The following is a 17,389-nucleotide window of genomic DNA, read 5'->3' on the forward strand; positions in this document are numbered from 1 at the left end:
TGTAATCTAGGTGCTGCATTTTTTCTCTCACTCTATTCGGACGGGCATTTTTTTTTTTTAGTTTATTCTGAGATTTGTTTTAGCAAAATGTCTCATCCTGCCTTTTTTTATTTTATCAAAACTCCTGTCCTGTCTATATATTTTTCAAATTTCATCCTAGACCCCCCCCCCCCCCCCCTAAAAATCAAATGGTATAGTTCCCACCACAGAAACATTAAAAAAAATTAATCTGTCAAAAATAGGAGGAACTCCTATGTTTAACCCCGCCACATTCTGTATTATATAAATGCCAATGCCTATGCTAATCTATAATGTAGGTCTATCATTGTTAATTTCTGCATGATTAGCTATTTCCGGCCTAACTATACTTTTTAGAATTATTTGGAACCATGGTTTGGATTACTTGGGGACAATGCACTTTTTTTACCCTCTACCTTTTTCAAAATCCGTTAGTTTTTGTTTTCTATTAATTTCAGCTATTATGTATGTTCGCATTTTTTTCTGTATTATACGAACATAAATGACCTACAAATATAACTTGAATTGAAAAAGGGAGAGGGCAAAAAAAATTGTCCTGTCTTCAAGTACCTATGTGAACTATCATGAAACACATTCTTTTAATTTAATTTAGCACGTATAAAAAGGTGCCGAGAATTGATTAATCACGAATTAAACTATAATTTATATTCAGGGATAAAATTATATTTTGATAATTGAGCGATTCCGTATTCCATTCATTTCCATTCCACCTTTCATTTTAAATTACGTTTTTGTGACGTCATAACGCCTTAACAACAAAATGGCTACTTTGGCAAAATTTTGGGAGTTTGATTTGTACATGCAAATATGATTATTAAATACCATCTAGAAAAATGATTAGGGCATTTAGACGATTTACCATTGCACGAAAAATCTGGTCAAAGGATGATGCTCCTGAGTCCGAGGAAACAGAAAATAATGAGCCGGGCAGTCCTAAAACGCCAGTCTTAAAAAATAAATGGGGAACAGCTGTCAAAAGTGTGGTAAGCCTGAATATGACGGCGTAATTCAACATTGATGCCAATTGAAAGCATTTAAATAGTGTAAATTACATCAAATGAAATAAAAATCGGGTATAATAGTCCAAAAAGGTTTACATTGACATTTCAGTCATTTGTAAATTGAACTGTCAAGCTTGACCATTATAGGCAATACTCAACGCTTCAATTGGGGCCCAACAAGAAATACTAGTAGCCAAGGGTAATTTTTAAAATTTATAAAAGTTTTTCCAAACTTGTTTCCGAATCCCATATTTGAACTTTATGTAACATTGTAATATTTTATAATTTTTCATTAATACATACTGTTTTAAAATCAGCGTCCTACTTTACTTTCAAGAAGTTTTTATAACCATTTGGGGTCCTCTTTGTCCAGCTCCTGCAAGTCTCTCATACTTTCGATTTTGCCATTTGTGATTTGATTAGGGACTTTTCGTTTTGAATTTTCCTCGGAGTTCAGTATTTTTATGCCCCACCTACGATAGAAGAGGGGCATTATGTTTTCTGGTCTGTGGCTCCGTTCGTTCGTCCGTCTGTCTGTGCGTCCGTTCGTCCGTCCGTCTGTGCGTCCGTTCGCTTCAGGTTAAAGTTTTTGGTCTTGTGCCCCACCTACGATAGTAGAGGGGCATTATGTTTTCTGGTCTGTGGCTCCGTTCGTTCGTCCGTCCGTCTGTGCGTCCGTTCGCTTCAGGTTAAAGTTTTTGGTCAAGGTAGTTTTTGAAGAAGTTGAAGTCCAATCAACTTGAAACTTAGTACACATGTTCTCCATGATATGATCTTTCTAATTTTAATGCCAAATTATAGTTTTGACCCCAATTTCATGGTCCACTGAACATAGAAATTGATAGTGCAAAGTTCAGGTTAAAGTTTTTGGTCAAGGTAGTTTTTGATAAAGTTAAAGTTACATCACCTTGAAACTTAGTACACATGTTCCCTATAATATAATCTTTGTAATTATTATTCCAAATTATAAGTTTGACCCCAATTTCACGGTCCACTGAACATAGAAAATGATAGTGCGAGTGGGGCATCCGTGTACTATGGACACATTCTTGTTGTGATTAAAATTTATACCGCCCACGCAGTGGTCGCCTTCTCAGCCTCTGCATCACCTAAATTTCTCGGCACCCTTTGCTGTCTACCCCTTCTACGCCATCTACAAGCTCCGTCACAGCTATTTCATAACCTGTCTATCTGAGCTCTAACCACCTTGCCAAACAATCCAACTGCTTTATTTCCATGTAGATATTTTGAATGTATAATTTTACTCAGACCTTCTGGGAACTACTGAATCTAACCAGATAAACGGGTCACGTGTCCATTGGACACAGATAATGCCCGTGTTTGCATATAACGTTATCAAGAGTCATAACATAAGAACGGTATAAGTGACACCACCCAAATTCGCACTTGATCTGTGTTTTATGGTATTATGTTTCATAAAATTTGTTTGAGGCAAAATAAAATTAGAGAACATACAGAAACTGGGGATGTACGTATACTATTACGTACTTACGGACGGACACGGATAACTCTTAATTCATCCTCCGCTCCATCGGGTGATAAAATTTTTAGATATTTTATACTGAAATAAATACCCGACCAATGCCCGACTATCCCTGCGACCCCTATACGATCAAGTCGATCTGGTCTGGCCGAGATTAGGCTGAGACCACTAATTGAATACTTATTTGATAATTCCGACCAATTCACGATCTATACACGATCTTAACTCGACTAGCCAGACCAACTATATTCGATTGGTCGGGTTGGAGTCGTGATGGAGTCATCAAGGAGTCGTGAATGACCGAGTTAAGTTCGTGTACAGTCGGATAGCAGTCGGGTGGTAGTTGGTCACGCTTGGTCGTGGAAATTTGGACAATCGGGATCATCGACTTGATCTGATCGGCAGTGTGAACCTAGCTTAATATATATTTGGGTTCTTTTCATATGGTTTATGTTTCTACTTTTTTCTCTTTTTCAGAATCGGAGACAATCGGTAAGTACGAACTTTTTTTAATTTATAAATTCAAACGTTTTAAATTCCAACCTGATTAAAATTTCGAACATGTGTCCAAGTTTTGCCTTGTAGGTAAAGCTTGTTCCAATTATCTGCATTTTTATTCAAATTTGTTGAAATAGTGACGCAACACTATGCAAATAAACCTGCCTTTAAAAACAGTCAATGATATGAGGTTTGATTGCCAGTGGGACAACTATCCACCAAAGGAGTAGGTCCGGTAAGGACCGATTTTGTCCTCAAATTTCAGGTTCATCTGACGAAAGATTTTGACCACTTTTTAAACACTTACCTGTCTATTTTAATTGATTCTATGAGTTTATGTGAAAGATTTTAACTGCTTTGTCATTAAAAACGATCCAATCCAAGCTGAAATATGAAAAATCTACCAAATATAATTATATATGCCGAAAAATGTCACTTTTCAGATGGTATTTGTCGAAAATGAAAGTGGCCGCATCCGTGTTCATCCTCAACCTTTATCATGTTTATATATGTTATGTATTATCATCAAATACAACATACATTTTAATATTAAGGATGAACACGAATGCGGCCACTTTCGTTTTACACGAAAACCGTCTAAAATTTACCTAAAATGCTAGAATTGTGAAGATTTCAGTGATTTAGTATGACTTAATGGTGCTAGTACCCGATATATGTGCATTGTATTGTCAAAAACAGCCCATATTTATGTAGAAGAAGCATTCTACTGTCCAATAAATAACTAAAAGTTTACATTTTAACAATTTTGTAAAACTGCTATCTTTGGGGCCAAAAAGGGATTTACCGGACCTACTCCTTTGAAATTATTTAAGCTATCATAGGACACTGTTCGACCTTCAACAATGATCAACAACGTTACATGCATATCGTAGTGTCCGATAAAAAAAATCCCGAGATTGCTCTGACGTTTGATGGGCCCTATCAAATTTTAAAAAGACAACCAGACGTTAGAGCAATCTGCCACAAAATAATAAAAGTTGAATAATTCAAACAAGGAAACAAGAGGCATGAATTATGACAAAACATTATTCGACAAGCACTGAATCTCAGGCTTTAGACTTAGAACAGGCACACAGAGTATGTGGTGCTAAACCCGTCCCTCACCGGGTATAGCAACGTAACACTTACAACGCAAAGCCTACTGTAAAGAGTAAAATCCTGTAAAACATAATTGAAACATGAATTGCCTCGTTAGTTTGGCACGAAGCTTCCTCTCAGGATCTTTACACCCTTTATCATGTTTATAGAGTAACCATATTTTCGCATGTAGAACAGCTCCACAATCAAAAATTATCAACAAAATGAAAATTGAAAATCACAACTACGGTAAGCTTATAGTTTTTATACACGTTTTACATCAGGAATGTTAATAAAATTAACGGTACCAATTTTCTTGCACCAGATGCGCATTTCGACAATACATGTCTCTTCAGTGATGCTCGTGGCCAAAATATTTGAAATCCAAAGCTTATATAAAAGATGAAGAGCTATAATCCAAAAGGTCCAAAAAGTATAGCCAAATCCGTTCAAGGAATCAGAGCTTTGCATGAGGGAGATACATTCCTTAAGGATGTCTGCTTGTCATGTTTTGGATTTTTTGTCAGATTTTCGGAATCCTCTTTTTTTATCCATTTGAATGCCTTACAAAAAAATCCCCATGAACCCCCATTTTTCTTTTTATAAATCTTTTTCCTGTATAATTATAATTCATTTGTAAAAGCCTTTAAAAAAATTATATTTATTTTTTAATAGTATTTGAGAACTTTAACTGGTCAATGATAAAGCTATAAAATCAAGAGAGAACATTTTCCCCGCCGAAATTCCAATGGCTAACATCTCGAAAACAAGCACATTGACCCCTATATTTTTTTTGCTTTTTTGATTCCTCAATTTATTCCCTATCAATACAAACTAGTTATATGAAAAGTTATTTATTTTGAAACTGAGCAGCAAACACCCTTAATTTATAATAATTTCTATCATTTTATAACAGCAAATTTTAATAATACAAAAAAATCCGTATTTTCATGCCAGTACCGAAGTACTGGCTACTGGGCTTGTGATACCCTCGGGGACTAATAGTCCACCAGCAGAGGCATCGACCCAGTGGTAGTAATAAAATTAACGGTACCAATTTTCTTGCACCAGATGCGCATTTCGACAATACATGTCTCTTCAGTGATGCTCATAGTTTTTGATCTTCTGATATTAAATTTGAAGCACAAACAGACATTTGAGACAAATACCTACACACACACACAAATAAGATAAAACACACAATTTTTGTTTTGTTTCACAATAACTTACCAGTTGGGCAGGGCAGTTTATACAGATTTATAAGATCCTACCAGATCTTTCCAAAAAAACTTGAAAAGAGAAGATTGCTTCAAGACGTCTTAACAAACTGCCATAAAAAAATATATTGACCAACCGCATCTACATTCAATTTGGTAGTTGACTGTTCGTCATTCTATATTTGTTAGAGCAAAGTATATAACATTATTTTTATTATTTACAGTTAAGAAGAAAGAGCGAGGTAGAGAAAGACCCGTTTCTAGATAAATTTACAGTCACAGGAAGAGCATTCGAAAAAGACGAAGATGACCATTTTGAATGTTCTAAATTATTTACCAAAAAGTAATTATATTAATTTTTAATGAGTTTTAAAGACGCCACCAAATTATGGTGGCGCTGCTTGCTAGTTGGTTTAAAAATTAGATTGAAATTATGGATCTATATGATGGTGACTGTTATTCTATATGAATGCTTCTATCCGTCTGATATGTTCTATTTCTGAAAAAAAAAAATCTTTTGTATTTTCTTGTTATTTAATTTCTGTCTTTTTTATATGAATTATTATCTGACTTATATAAGACAAGAACCAATTCTCAGAATGAATTATTTTACTCAGCTAAGAATGAGAACTTTTTTATCCGCCATAAAAAATATTCTCAACGTTGAGAATATTCTCAGCTGAGATTTTTTTTTCTTTGCTGAATTTTTTTTCTCAGTGATGTAAGCGGTAAAATAGATGTTTTCAAACTTAAAAGTATACCAAACTTCGCTTAAACTCAGTTTTATCTGTTTAGCAATAATGTAAAACATAAAAATAATCTATGATAGCTAAAATGACAAGAAGCATTTTTTTAGCATCGGTAAATGGAAAGTTTGTAAGCATCTGTTAATGGACAAAAAGTCACAGGATACTGTATAAAGTCACAAATAATTTGTGGGCAATTGTTTGAAATTATATAATATAAGAGAAAGATCTTGAAATATTTTGAGTTATTTACCCATACCTTCTTAAAAATATATACTACTTTCTATATTTCTTTATTTCTTTATATATATTTTTTTTTTATACAGATTAGTAAATGTAATCTTGACTCGAGTCAATCTTCGTTGACGTTTACGTGAAGAGTGCTCTTTCACGTCCATATCTTCACGTCCGCACTTCTATCGTGTATGGCATGCCAAATAAACATTTATTACGAATCAATAACATTCATTATGAATTCAGACGACATAAGAAGACGCCATGTGGCAATTTTAAGTCAATTATTTATTAAAGTGAAACAAAGCTACAAACAAACAAACAAACAAAACACGTAAAAAAACGAATGTTCTCAGTTTTTGGAGAACAAAAATAATTTGTTTTTGACCCTGAGAAAAAAAAATGTTTGTTTCACCCTAAGCTGCCACTATATATTATGCTAAAAGTGACAGAAAAAAAGTTTGTCCTAAAAAAAATCCCGAAACATCAAATGGTTACTGCCTTACATCAATATGAAAGACAGCAAATAATTTTAAACCGTTTTCAATATTCAAGATATTTTACTTTTTAAAAATATTAATATAAATTTGATACAGAATTTAATACAATTAAACATATGCAAGTAGTAAAACTGCTCTGAGTTAAATATCATATTGCACCGTCAGGAAGAGAAAATGTGAGTACGTCGTTTGAGAAGGCATGGCATATTATATTGTCCATTAATTTTTCATTTATTAAATATTTTTTTTTTTAAATAAAAACTGTTTAATAGAAAAAACAAAACTATCAGTTACAATGATATATTAGGGTCTTGATAAGGGGAAAAGGGGAGTGGGGAGAGTGTTTTATTTTTCCGTATTCTGTAGTTCCGTAATCTGTAATTCTATCGGCCATTTTTCTCTATTCCGTAAGAAATGTTTTCTTGTGTTCTGATCGTGCATATTGAAATTTCCTTCTGGATCATGATTTTGACATGATACATGTTTTGTCTGTATCAACGACAAATATATGACGACACTACCCAGTTATCACCTGCCCCTTTTACCCGCTCCCCCGAATCTGTCACTATACTGCACAAATGATATATTAATCAATTTTGACTACTATCTGTTTAAAACCAATCAGGGGGGGGGGGGGGAATTATTTAACTTTCTTCGTAATAATTTGGATACCTGAGATAATAAACAGTAGATATAGTACATTATGTATATTTGATTATTATACATGTATTTCGTAAATGGACATCAAGTTTAGCACCCCATTACTCAGTCTTTTTTTCTTTATCTTTTTTTTTTTGCACATTTCTTTCTTTCTTTTTTTTTTTGGGGGGGGGGGGGGGGTATTTTTTATTCTGAATACCTTGTATATCTTTGGTAATTTCAAATAAAGATGATATTCTAGTGGGATATATAATGCACAATACAACTAGTGTAGACGTATCTACAATGATTCTATGAATATCAGATGTTGCTCAAAGGATTTTATTGGTTCTAAATTAAATAACTTTTGTAGTCGTTAGATTGCTTTGTTTAAAAAAAAACACACTTTCATTTCTGTTGATAACATATTTTGTGTCTACAGAAAATGAAGACAAATTTGATGTTGCGTATTTATCCTAAAGAAAATGTATGAAAAAGAAGACGTTAACCAATCATTAACGTTGGACGTCAGAGTAATCTCGGACTACCGTAGACGTTGATAAATACGAGAATTTTGATATTGTAACTTGCCGTAGACGTTGATAAATACGAGAATTTTGATATTGTAACTTGCCGTAGACGTTGATAAATACGAGAATTTTGATATTGTAACTTGCCGTAGACATTGATAAATACGAGAACTTTGATATTGTAGCTTGCCGTAGACGTTGATAAATACGAGAATTTTAATTTGTAACTTGCCGTATACGTTGATAAATAATAGAATTTTGATATTGTAACTTGCCTTTGACGTTGATAAATACTAGAACTTTGATATTGGAATTTGCCGTATTCGTTGAAAATTCTCGAATTTTAATATTTTGATATTGTAATTTTAAATATTTCTATTTTTAGATATTGGAAGGAATTGGTTTTTGACCCTGCTGATTTCCCATATTACTATTGGTCGATGTTGGTTGCATCGGTCATCATGTACAACATCGTGTTCATCATCCTGAGAATAACCTTTCACGATCAAGTCGAGGCTGATCACAATATACCCATTTGGTTCGCCTTCGATTATCTCTCAGACTTTTTCTATCTTTGTGATATGTTTGCCAAAAGCAGAATCGGTTAGTACTTACTATAAAATGCTATAGTGGTAGCATAAGTATATGGGTATTGTTCAGTGGCGGATTCAGAGGGTGGTTTCCAGGATTGAAATCCCCTTTTTTTAGCTTTCGATTATATCTCAGACTTCTTCTATCTTTGTGATATGTTTGTCAAAAGCAGAATCGGTTAGTACTTACTTTACAATGCTATAGTGGTAGCAGAAGTATATGGGTATTGTTCAGTGGCGGATTCAGGGGGTGGGTTCCGGGATTGAAATCCCCTTTTTAGCCTTCGATTATATCTCGACTTCTTCTATCTTTGTGATAATTATGTTTGTCAAAAGCAGAATCGGTTAATACCCATTATAGCTATAGCAACTGTTTCGATCATTAGTCCTGGAGTTCTCTGACGTCTGACAGCTTTTTTAAAGGCTTATCGGGCCCAAAAACTAGTCCTCGAAAAAGGCCGTCACACGTCAGAGCAATCTTTGACTAATTGAACATGTACTTATAAGTTAGAAATAATGCGTAAAGTAAGCTATAAAATGTCCCGATATGAAAAAAAAACCCGTAAAGCAATTCATCAGAGATATGCAACGACCTAATACATACTTCAACAATGAACGAAAATTATATATTTAGCAGACCGTTACCAACGGCAACCACTGAACGACAGGTTTGTGGTAATAAGTACAGTCACCCCGCCACATATAATATGAACACTCAAAACTCCCCTCATCTTAAACATTAAAGGTGTAACAGCACAACATAAGAACATGTTTTGATAAGTTGGGAAAAGCTTTGCGTTAGATTCCAGTTAATGGATTTTTGGTGTTGTCGGCGGCGGCTTTCGTGTCATACCACCAAATCACATTGTCTTATTAATTATTTGGTATTAAGACACAAAATCTGTCTTTGTTAAAATACGTAGATGTGGTGAGATTGTCAATAGACAGTCATATAATTGAGTCTTAATAACATGGATTTAAGCAATTATTAGTTATTGTACGGCCCTAAACGATGAGCAAAATTTATACCGTTTAGTCCGCTATGAAAGGCTCAGACATGAAAAAATGTAATAATTAAAATTCAAATAATAAAAAAAAAATAATGGCCTGATATGACAGTCAGCAATCAACGAAAAAATATCCCAAAAATTACAGATCTATACAGAATTAAAGACACCCAGCAGTATACATGTTTATATCAGTCATAGGACAAACTCAAAAATTGTCCTATCATTTCAACTAAAATCGATATTTTTCAAACAAAACGTTACCAAGTAGCTACGTTACTGATTATTTCAAAACTAATAGGATATTAATACTTATCAAAAGATTTAATTAGAGTGTCAATATTTTGAGTTTGCATGCTGTGGTTAATTTGTATTTAATTTAGTTTTTAAATATCAATTTTCTATTCTCAATTTATATACTAAAAATCTTAGTGAAGACCGGCAAGATAGCAAAACTCTATATAAATCGCCATGGAGGCTATTATGCCGGAGCCGGTATAATAGCCACTGACTAAATAAATATATGAATATTAAGCCGAATTTATTTAAGTTATAACTTATATCTACGTTTACTTCTTTTTCAGGGTTTCTTGAGAGTGGTCTCTTGGTGAAAGATGTTGGTCGCCTGACCAACGTATACTTGAAGTCTTGGATGTTCAAGGTCGACATATTAGCCATCTTACCAACCGACTTTTTTTATTTTCTACAACGAAATACAGCCTTTCGTTTAAACAGAATTATCAAAATTTGGAGAATGAGGGAGTTTTTTGGCTTGGCTCAGACTCATACAAACTTTCCCAATCTTTTTGGTGTTGCTCAGTTGATTTTATACATTATCATTATTATACACTGGAACGCCTGTTTTTACTTCGCAATAAGCCGTTATCTTGGGTTCGGAAGCGATGGTTGGGTTTACCCTGATCCAACCACCGAAGATTACGGCGATTTCTTTAAGCAGTATGTAACCAGTTTTTACTGGTCTTGCTTGACGTTGACTACAATCGGAGACACGGCTTATCCGGAAACAGTCATATCCTATTGTTTCTGTATAGTCGACTCACTGGTTGGTGTGTTGATTTTTGCTACTATTTTTGGAAACGTTGGTGCGTTGATTAACGGAATGGATGCCGCAAGAACGGAATATCAGGCCAAGGTAGATTCAGTGAAGAGATACATGGAATTAAGAGGTGTGTTCGGAGAACTACAAGTACGTGTCATCAAATGGTTCGATTACACGTGGAACAACAAACAGTCGTTTGATGACAAAGAGGTACTATTTTACCTTCCCGATAAACTACGCGCCGAAATTTCGGTGCACGTTCATTTAGGGACATTAAGACGAGTCGCAATTTTCCAGGACAGCGAGCCAGGATTGCTTGTCGAACTTGTGTTGAAACTTCGTTTACAGGTCTTTAGCCCTGGTGATTATATATGTCGTAAAGGAGACATCGGGAAAGACATGTATATTGTAAAACGCGGGAAATTACAAGTTGTGTCAGACGATGGAAAGGTAATTTTTGTTACACTTAGCGATGGTTCCGTCTTCGGCGAAATCAGCGTTCTTAATATCTCTGGAAACAAGACCGGAAATCGTCGAACTGCAAGCGTGCGCAGTGTTGGTTATTCAGATTTGTTTTGTTTGTCGAAAAGGGATCTATGGGATGCTTTAGAAGAATACCCAGAAGCCAGGAAGAATCTTATGCACAAGGGTCAACAACTCCTTCGTAAAGACAACCTTCTCGACGAGGATGCCGCCAGAAAAGAGGAGAGACGTCTACAGAATCTGGACAAGAGGATTGAACTGATTCATGACGCAGTTGATGACCTGCAATGTAACGTCAAAAGACTGGCTAAACAAATACAAAACCAGCAGAACCCAGGCCTTCTACAAGCGAGATCTAAGTCACGTATCGAAGTCATGCCTACACCACTAGAGCAACCGAAGTCTAAATCACGTATTGAGGTGATGCCTAAACCACAAGAGCAACCGAAAGAAGATGCTAAAGACCAACCAAAAGATGCCACACCGAAAGAGGAATATAAAGACCCACCAAAAGCACCTGCTCTGAAAGAGGAAAGTAAAAAAGAACCAGAAACAAAACCAGAAGACAGCGAAAAGTAGAACATTCAAAAAGAGTTTCGTAAAATCAATGCAAATCACAATTTTCTAGAACTGACATTTTCAGTGTTTCAAATATACTTTGAAATTAGTATGACTGAAATTTGGAATGCCTGCAATGTACGGGATGGTGTATGATTGTTTGGATTTAGAACTTCAATAATCACAAATTTCGTTATCATGACCTAATGGCTTTATTGTTTTTAAAAAACACATATTTATTGAAATATCATATAAGAATGTCATACTGATTACTTTGAATATTATTAATTTACTATGAATTATTGTTATTTATCATATTTTGTTATTATGTGAATTGTTAGTAAAAAGTAAAAATGGACAAACACTACTAAGTTTTAATTTCAAAACTATGATGGATTTTCTTATTGGTTTGTTACATGTATGATTAAGATTTGAGAATGTTGTGATTGTTTGGGGGCAAAAACCTGTGATAAAGTGTTGAAAATTGATGCTATTTTTATCATATTTTATTTATTGAGCGTTTTTGTGTATTTGATTTTCATTATGTCGTAATTTATAAGCTGTTAATGTTACTGGATTAGGTCTAAATACGGGTGCCACGTGTGGAGCAGGATTTGCTTACCCTTCCTGAGATCCTGATATTACGTCCGTTTTTGGTAGGGTTCTTGTGTAACAGTAAATTAAGTCTAGTAGTAAAATTTGTCCGCCAGACTTTTTTTCCTAGTTAATCGAGTCAATGTCTATGATTTTATTAGGAATATAAGTCCATAGCTAGTAAAATATGTCTGGCACTTATTTTCCTAGGGAAAATTGTCCAAAAACTTGTTTTTTTATAAGTTTTCATTATATTATAAAATTAATTCCAAAGGAAAAATATTTTCTTTAATTGAGATTGGAAAGTTTCATTACTTTTTCCTATCAAAATAAATGACATATATACGTTATAACCTAATAAAATTGAGAAAGGAAATGGGGAATGTGTCAAAGCGACAACAACCCGACCATAGAGCAGACAACAGCCGAAGGCCACCAATGGGTCTTCAATGTCGCGAGACATTATTGACATGGACATGATGTCCTTGGAAAATTAATCTGGGACATAAATTTCACTTAAATATTGATACACAACTGCAAAATAATGTTAAAACATCAAAGTTAAATTTACCTTTGAAACAAAGTGCATGAACATTTTACCTAGAAATATAATGACATGGACATGATTTTCCTAGGAATTTTAGTCTGGGGACATGAATCCTATTAAATGTCTTGAATGCACAACTTTTTAACAATATTAAAACATAAATATTGAGTTTCCTTTGTTTATAAAAGTTTCCTTTTAAAATAAAGGACATGGACATTTTTACCTAGGAATATTAATGACGTGGACAGAAATTCATAGGAAAATTAGTCTGGAGACATAAGTTTTATTAAAAAAAAATGATACACAACTCTTTAATACTATCAAAACATAACATTTCTATTCATCTTTTCAAATTAAGGACATAGACGTTTTTACCTAGGAATATTAAAGACATGGACATGATTTACTAGGAAAATTAATCTGGGGACATTAATTTTATCCAAGATATAAATACACAACTCCATTATAACATTTAAATTTACATTGTGTATATATGTAACCGAATTTATATATAGGATATTATAGGACATGATTTATTAGGAAAATTAGTCTGGGGACATAGATAACTAACATCAGACTAAATGTACTAGTAAATTCTGTAACATGGACTTTTTATACTAGTAATATTTGTCCGCCCAGACATATTTTACCAGGACAAATTTATCACTTACACTTGTTGCTCAGTCTTAACTTTTCTATGCTATATTTTGTGTACTGTTTTTTGTCTTTTGACCTTTTTTCAAACAATAACTCCTAGACTTCGATTTAAGACTACAGGGTCCGTCCCTCCCTTGAAAGTTTAAACATAAGGACATGTGGTAAAAGTATTGCCAATGAGACCACTATCAATTAAAGTTAAAATGAAGTAAATTTAAGCAATAATAGGCCAACGTACGCGGCCTTCAACAATGAGAAAAACAGTGCACAAAGCGTACAATTGGCTATAAATATAGTGAAATACAAATGTACACTGAAAGTGTATAACACTATAAAATGAGTTGAAGTTTCAATCCTTATGAGACAATGCTGGAAAACGCAAAGGATATAGGGTGTCAATCCATGACATTGAACATTAAAAAAGCAAAGGAACAGTGCTTTTATTGAGATTCTTAGTTAGGCCTTCAACACTGAGCAAAAAACAACCTCAACTCACTAAGTTTTAAACGGCCCCTAGCACTGGTTTGAGTGGAATCCTTTGCAAATAAGATGTATCACCACCAAATCGGGCCCGGTAAAAACAGCCATACTGGAATTTGAAGAATTTCAAATGACTAGGATGTAAACGTGCTGTATGGAGGCAGTAGAATGTTTCCCCTTCCCCGTGCATGTAGTGTATAGATAAGTTATAAGAAGATGTGGTATGAGTGCCAATGAGACAACTCTCCATTAAAGTCACAATTTGTACATATAAATAATTATAGTTTTACGGTTAGGGCTTTTTGCTTGTGCCACGGAGAGAGCTGTCTAAGCTTCGTGGATGCAATAGAATGCATCTATCTCCGTGTATATAGTGTATACCCTTATATTTTTACAGTTAATAGTTTTTATACGACCGCAAAAATTGAAAATTTTTTGGTCGTATATTGGTATCACGTTGGGGTCGTCGTCGTCGTCCGAAGACAGTTGGTTTTCGCACTATAACTTTAGTATAAGTAAATAGAAATGTATGAAATTTAACACAAGGTTTATGACCACAAAAGAAAGGTAGGGGTTGATTTTGGGAGTTTTGGTCCCAACAGTTTAGGAATTAGGGGCCAAAAAGGGACCAAATAAGCATTTTCTTGGTTTTCGCACTATAACTTTAGTTTAAGTCAATAGAAATCTATGAAATTTTGACACAAGGTTTGTCACCACAAAAGGAAGGTTGGGATTGATTTTGAGAGTTAAGGTCCTAACAGTTTAGGAATTAGGGGCCAAAAAAGGGCCCAAATAAGCATTATTCTTGGTTTTCGCACAATAACTTTAGTATAAGTAAATTGAAATCAATGAAATTTAAACACAAGGTTTATGACCATAAAAGGAAGGTTGGGATGGATTTTGGGAGTTTTGGTCCCCACAGTTTAGGTATAAGGGGCCCAAAGGGTCAAATACTAAACTAAGTTTGATTTTAACAAAAATTGAATCCTTGGGGGTTCTTTGATATGCTGAATCTAAGCATGTACTTAGATTTTTGATTATTGGCCCAAAATTAAACTTTGTTTGATTTCAACAAAAATTGAATTCTTGGGGTTCTTTGATATGCTGAATCTAAACATGTACTTAGATTTTTTATTATGGGCCCAGTTTTCAAGTTGGTCCCAAATTAAACTTTGTTTGATATCATTAAAAATTGAATCCTTGGGGTTCTTTGATATGCTGAATCTAAACATGTATTTAGATTTTTGATTATAGGCCCAGTTTTCAAGTTGGTCCAAATTGGGGTCCAAAATTAAACTTTGTTTGATTTCAACAAAAATTGTATATTTGGGGTTCTTTGATATATGCTTAATCTACCCATGTATTTAGATTTTTGATGTTTGGGCCCGGTTATCAAATTGGTCCACATTGAGGTCTAAAGGGTCCAAAATTGAACTTTATTTGATTTCATCAAAAAATGAATTCTTGGGGTTCTTTCATATGCTGAATCTAACCATGTATTTTGATTTTGAATATTGGACCATAATAGGTAATGTCCAATATAAAATTTAAAGTTTTTAAGTTTAAATTCTGAGACCACATTCATTATGTGTCAGAAACCTTTGTTGTGTCAACTATTTAATCACAATCCAAATTCAGAGCTGTATCAAGCTTGAATGTTGTGTCCATACTTGCCCCAATGTTCAGGGTTCGAACTCTGCGGTCGTATAAAGCTGCGACCTGCGGAGCATCTGGTTTTGCATGTGAGAGAGCTGTCTAATTGTTTTACGTTTGTCATTTCTGGACCTTTAAAAGCTGACTATGCTGTATAGGCTTTGCTCATTGTTGAAAGCCGTAAGGTAACCTATAGTTGTTAATTTCTGTATCATTTGGTTCCTGATGCAGAGTAGTCTCATTAGCAATCATACCACATCTTCTTATTCATATATTTTTAACAAACACACTACAAGAGAGATGACAAAAAAAGCAGACCACTAATGTTCCATAAAAATTACAAACAAAATTTCCATTATAACATTATCTTTATTAAAATACAAGCAAAGCTTACACCGTGTGGTGTACCAATGATGGGTGTAAACATATAGGCTAATCCAACAGTCATGCAATATTATTTTTCTTCTGCCAGACGATAAAAAGAATTAAAAGTTATAACAGTTGTCTCAGATGATCGATTATCGTTTTTATTAACCGGATTTTTGTGACAAAAATGTCGGTTATTGATTTGGGGATGTACGGCGGGCGGGCGGGCGGCAATCAAATGTTGTCCGTGCATTAACTCATGAACCGTTCAACCAAAGCTTTTAAAATTTTAATATGTTGTTACTGACAACTAAATGAAGGTCAAGTTCAATAATGGCGATTTTGACTTTTACCGTTCAGGAGTTATGGTTCTTAAAAGATTGAAAAATGGAGTTTCCAGTCGTGTCCGTGTATTTACGCATGAACTGTTCTACCAAAGCTTCCCAAATTTTAATATATTGTTACTGATGACAAAATGGAGGTCAAGTTCAATAATGACGATTTTGACTTTTACCGTTCAGGAGTTATGGTTCTTGAAAGATTGAAAAATGGTGTTTCCAGTCGTGTCCGTGCATTTTCTCATAAACCATTCAACCAAAGCTTTTGAAATTTTTATATGTTGTTACTGATGACAAAACAGAGGTCAATTTCAATAATGACGATTTTGACTTTTACCGTTCAGGATTTATGGTTCTTGAAAGATCGTAAAATGGCGTTTCCATTCACGTTGTTGCATTTACTAATGAACCATTAAATCTAAGCTTTTCAAATTTTAATATGTTGATACTGACTACAAAATGGAGGTCAAATTTGATATTGACGATTTTCACTTTCAGCATTCATCAGTTATATGGTTCTTGTGATATTGCCAGGACACAAATAAATGTTAATAAATCCGGTTTGCTGTCGTTGTGACAGCCTCTTGTTTTTATTTAAACGATGTTGTTGAGTAGATTAGACTTTTTTAATTACCATATTTCTTTCGTTTTAATGTCTTCAAATGACAAGTTCGTGTTAGATATGGAGAAAGAATATTGTTCTCAAACAAATGTTCATCAAATATAATTCAAATGAAATATAAACGATTGTAAACAATACGATTATAGACCTTCAATCATCGATTACGGTATTTTTATTCGATTCATGTTGTCCTGAATAATAAACAGAGAAGGATTAAGAGGTGTTACCAGGGTGTCCGCCCCCCCCCCCCCTTTCTCATTTTGTGGGAGGTTTTGATTGACTATATATGATATGGGAATCGCTGAAACATGACTGGAGCTGGCCTCTTCTTAGACAGTCAGTGGGCACCCGCGTGTAAAAATATCTGGATCCGCCACTGAAACCACAGAGAAAACACACTTGTTTAAAGAAACTAGTTTATTGACATA

General features: G+C 34.2%; 1 protein-coding gene across 1 annotated transcript; it reads left to right on the forward strand.

Annotated features, from left to right (window-relative positions):
• The first annotated feature begins 778 nt into the window (after window positions 1–778).
• Window positions 779–12,192, forward strand: LOC139486195 (cyclic nucleotide-gated channel alpha-3-like). The gene is made up of 5 exons (XM_071270985.1): window positions 779–1,022; window positions 3,022–3,036; window positions 5,582–5,700; window positions 8,392–8,609; window positions 10,188–12,192. The coding sequence occupies exons 1-5, from the start codon at window positions 873–875 to the stop codon at window positions 11,723–11,725; spliced, it is 2,040 nt and encodes a 679-aa protein (XP_071127086.1). The 5' UTR covers window positions 779–872; the 3' UTR covers window positions 11,726–12,192.
• The last annotated feature ends 5,197 nt before the right edge of the window (window positions 12,193–17,389 follow it).

This window comes from Mytilus edulis, chromosome 8 (assembly GCF_963676685.1).
Source record: "Mytilus edulis chromosome 8, xbMytEdul2.2, whole genome shotgun sequence".
NCBI lineage: Eukaryota > Metazoa > Mollusca > Bivalvia > Mytilida > Mytilidae > Mytilus > Mytilus edulis.

Bases quoted from the DNA above. Each gene is read 5' to 3' on its own strand.
- LOC139486195 (XM_071270985.1), top strand. From the start codon at position 873: ATGATTAGGGCATTTAGACGATTTACCATTGCACGAAAAATCTGGTCA. The intron at 5,701-8,391 runs GTAATTATATTA...TTCTATTTTTAG, and splicing joins TCTAAATTATTTACCAAAAA to ATATTGGAAGGAATTGGTTT. The intron at 8,610-10,187 runs GTTAGTACTTAC...CTTCTTTTTCAG, and splicing joins GTTTGCCAAAAGCAGAATCG to GGTTTCTTGAGAGTGGTCTC.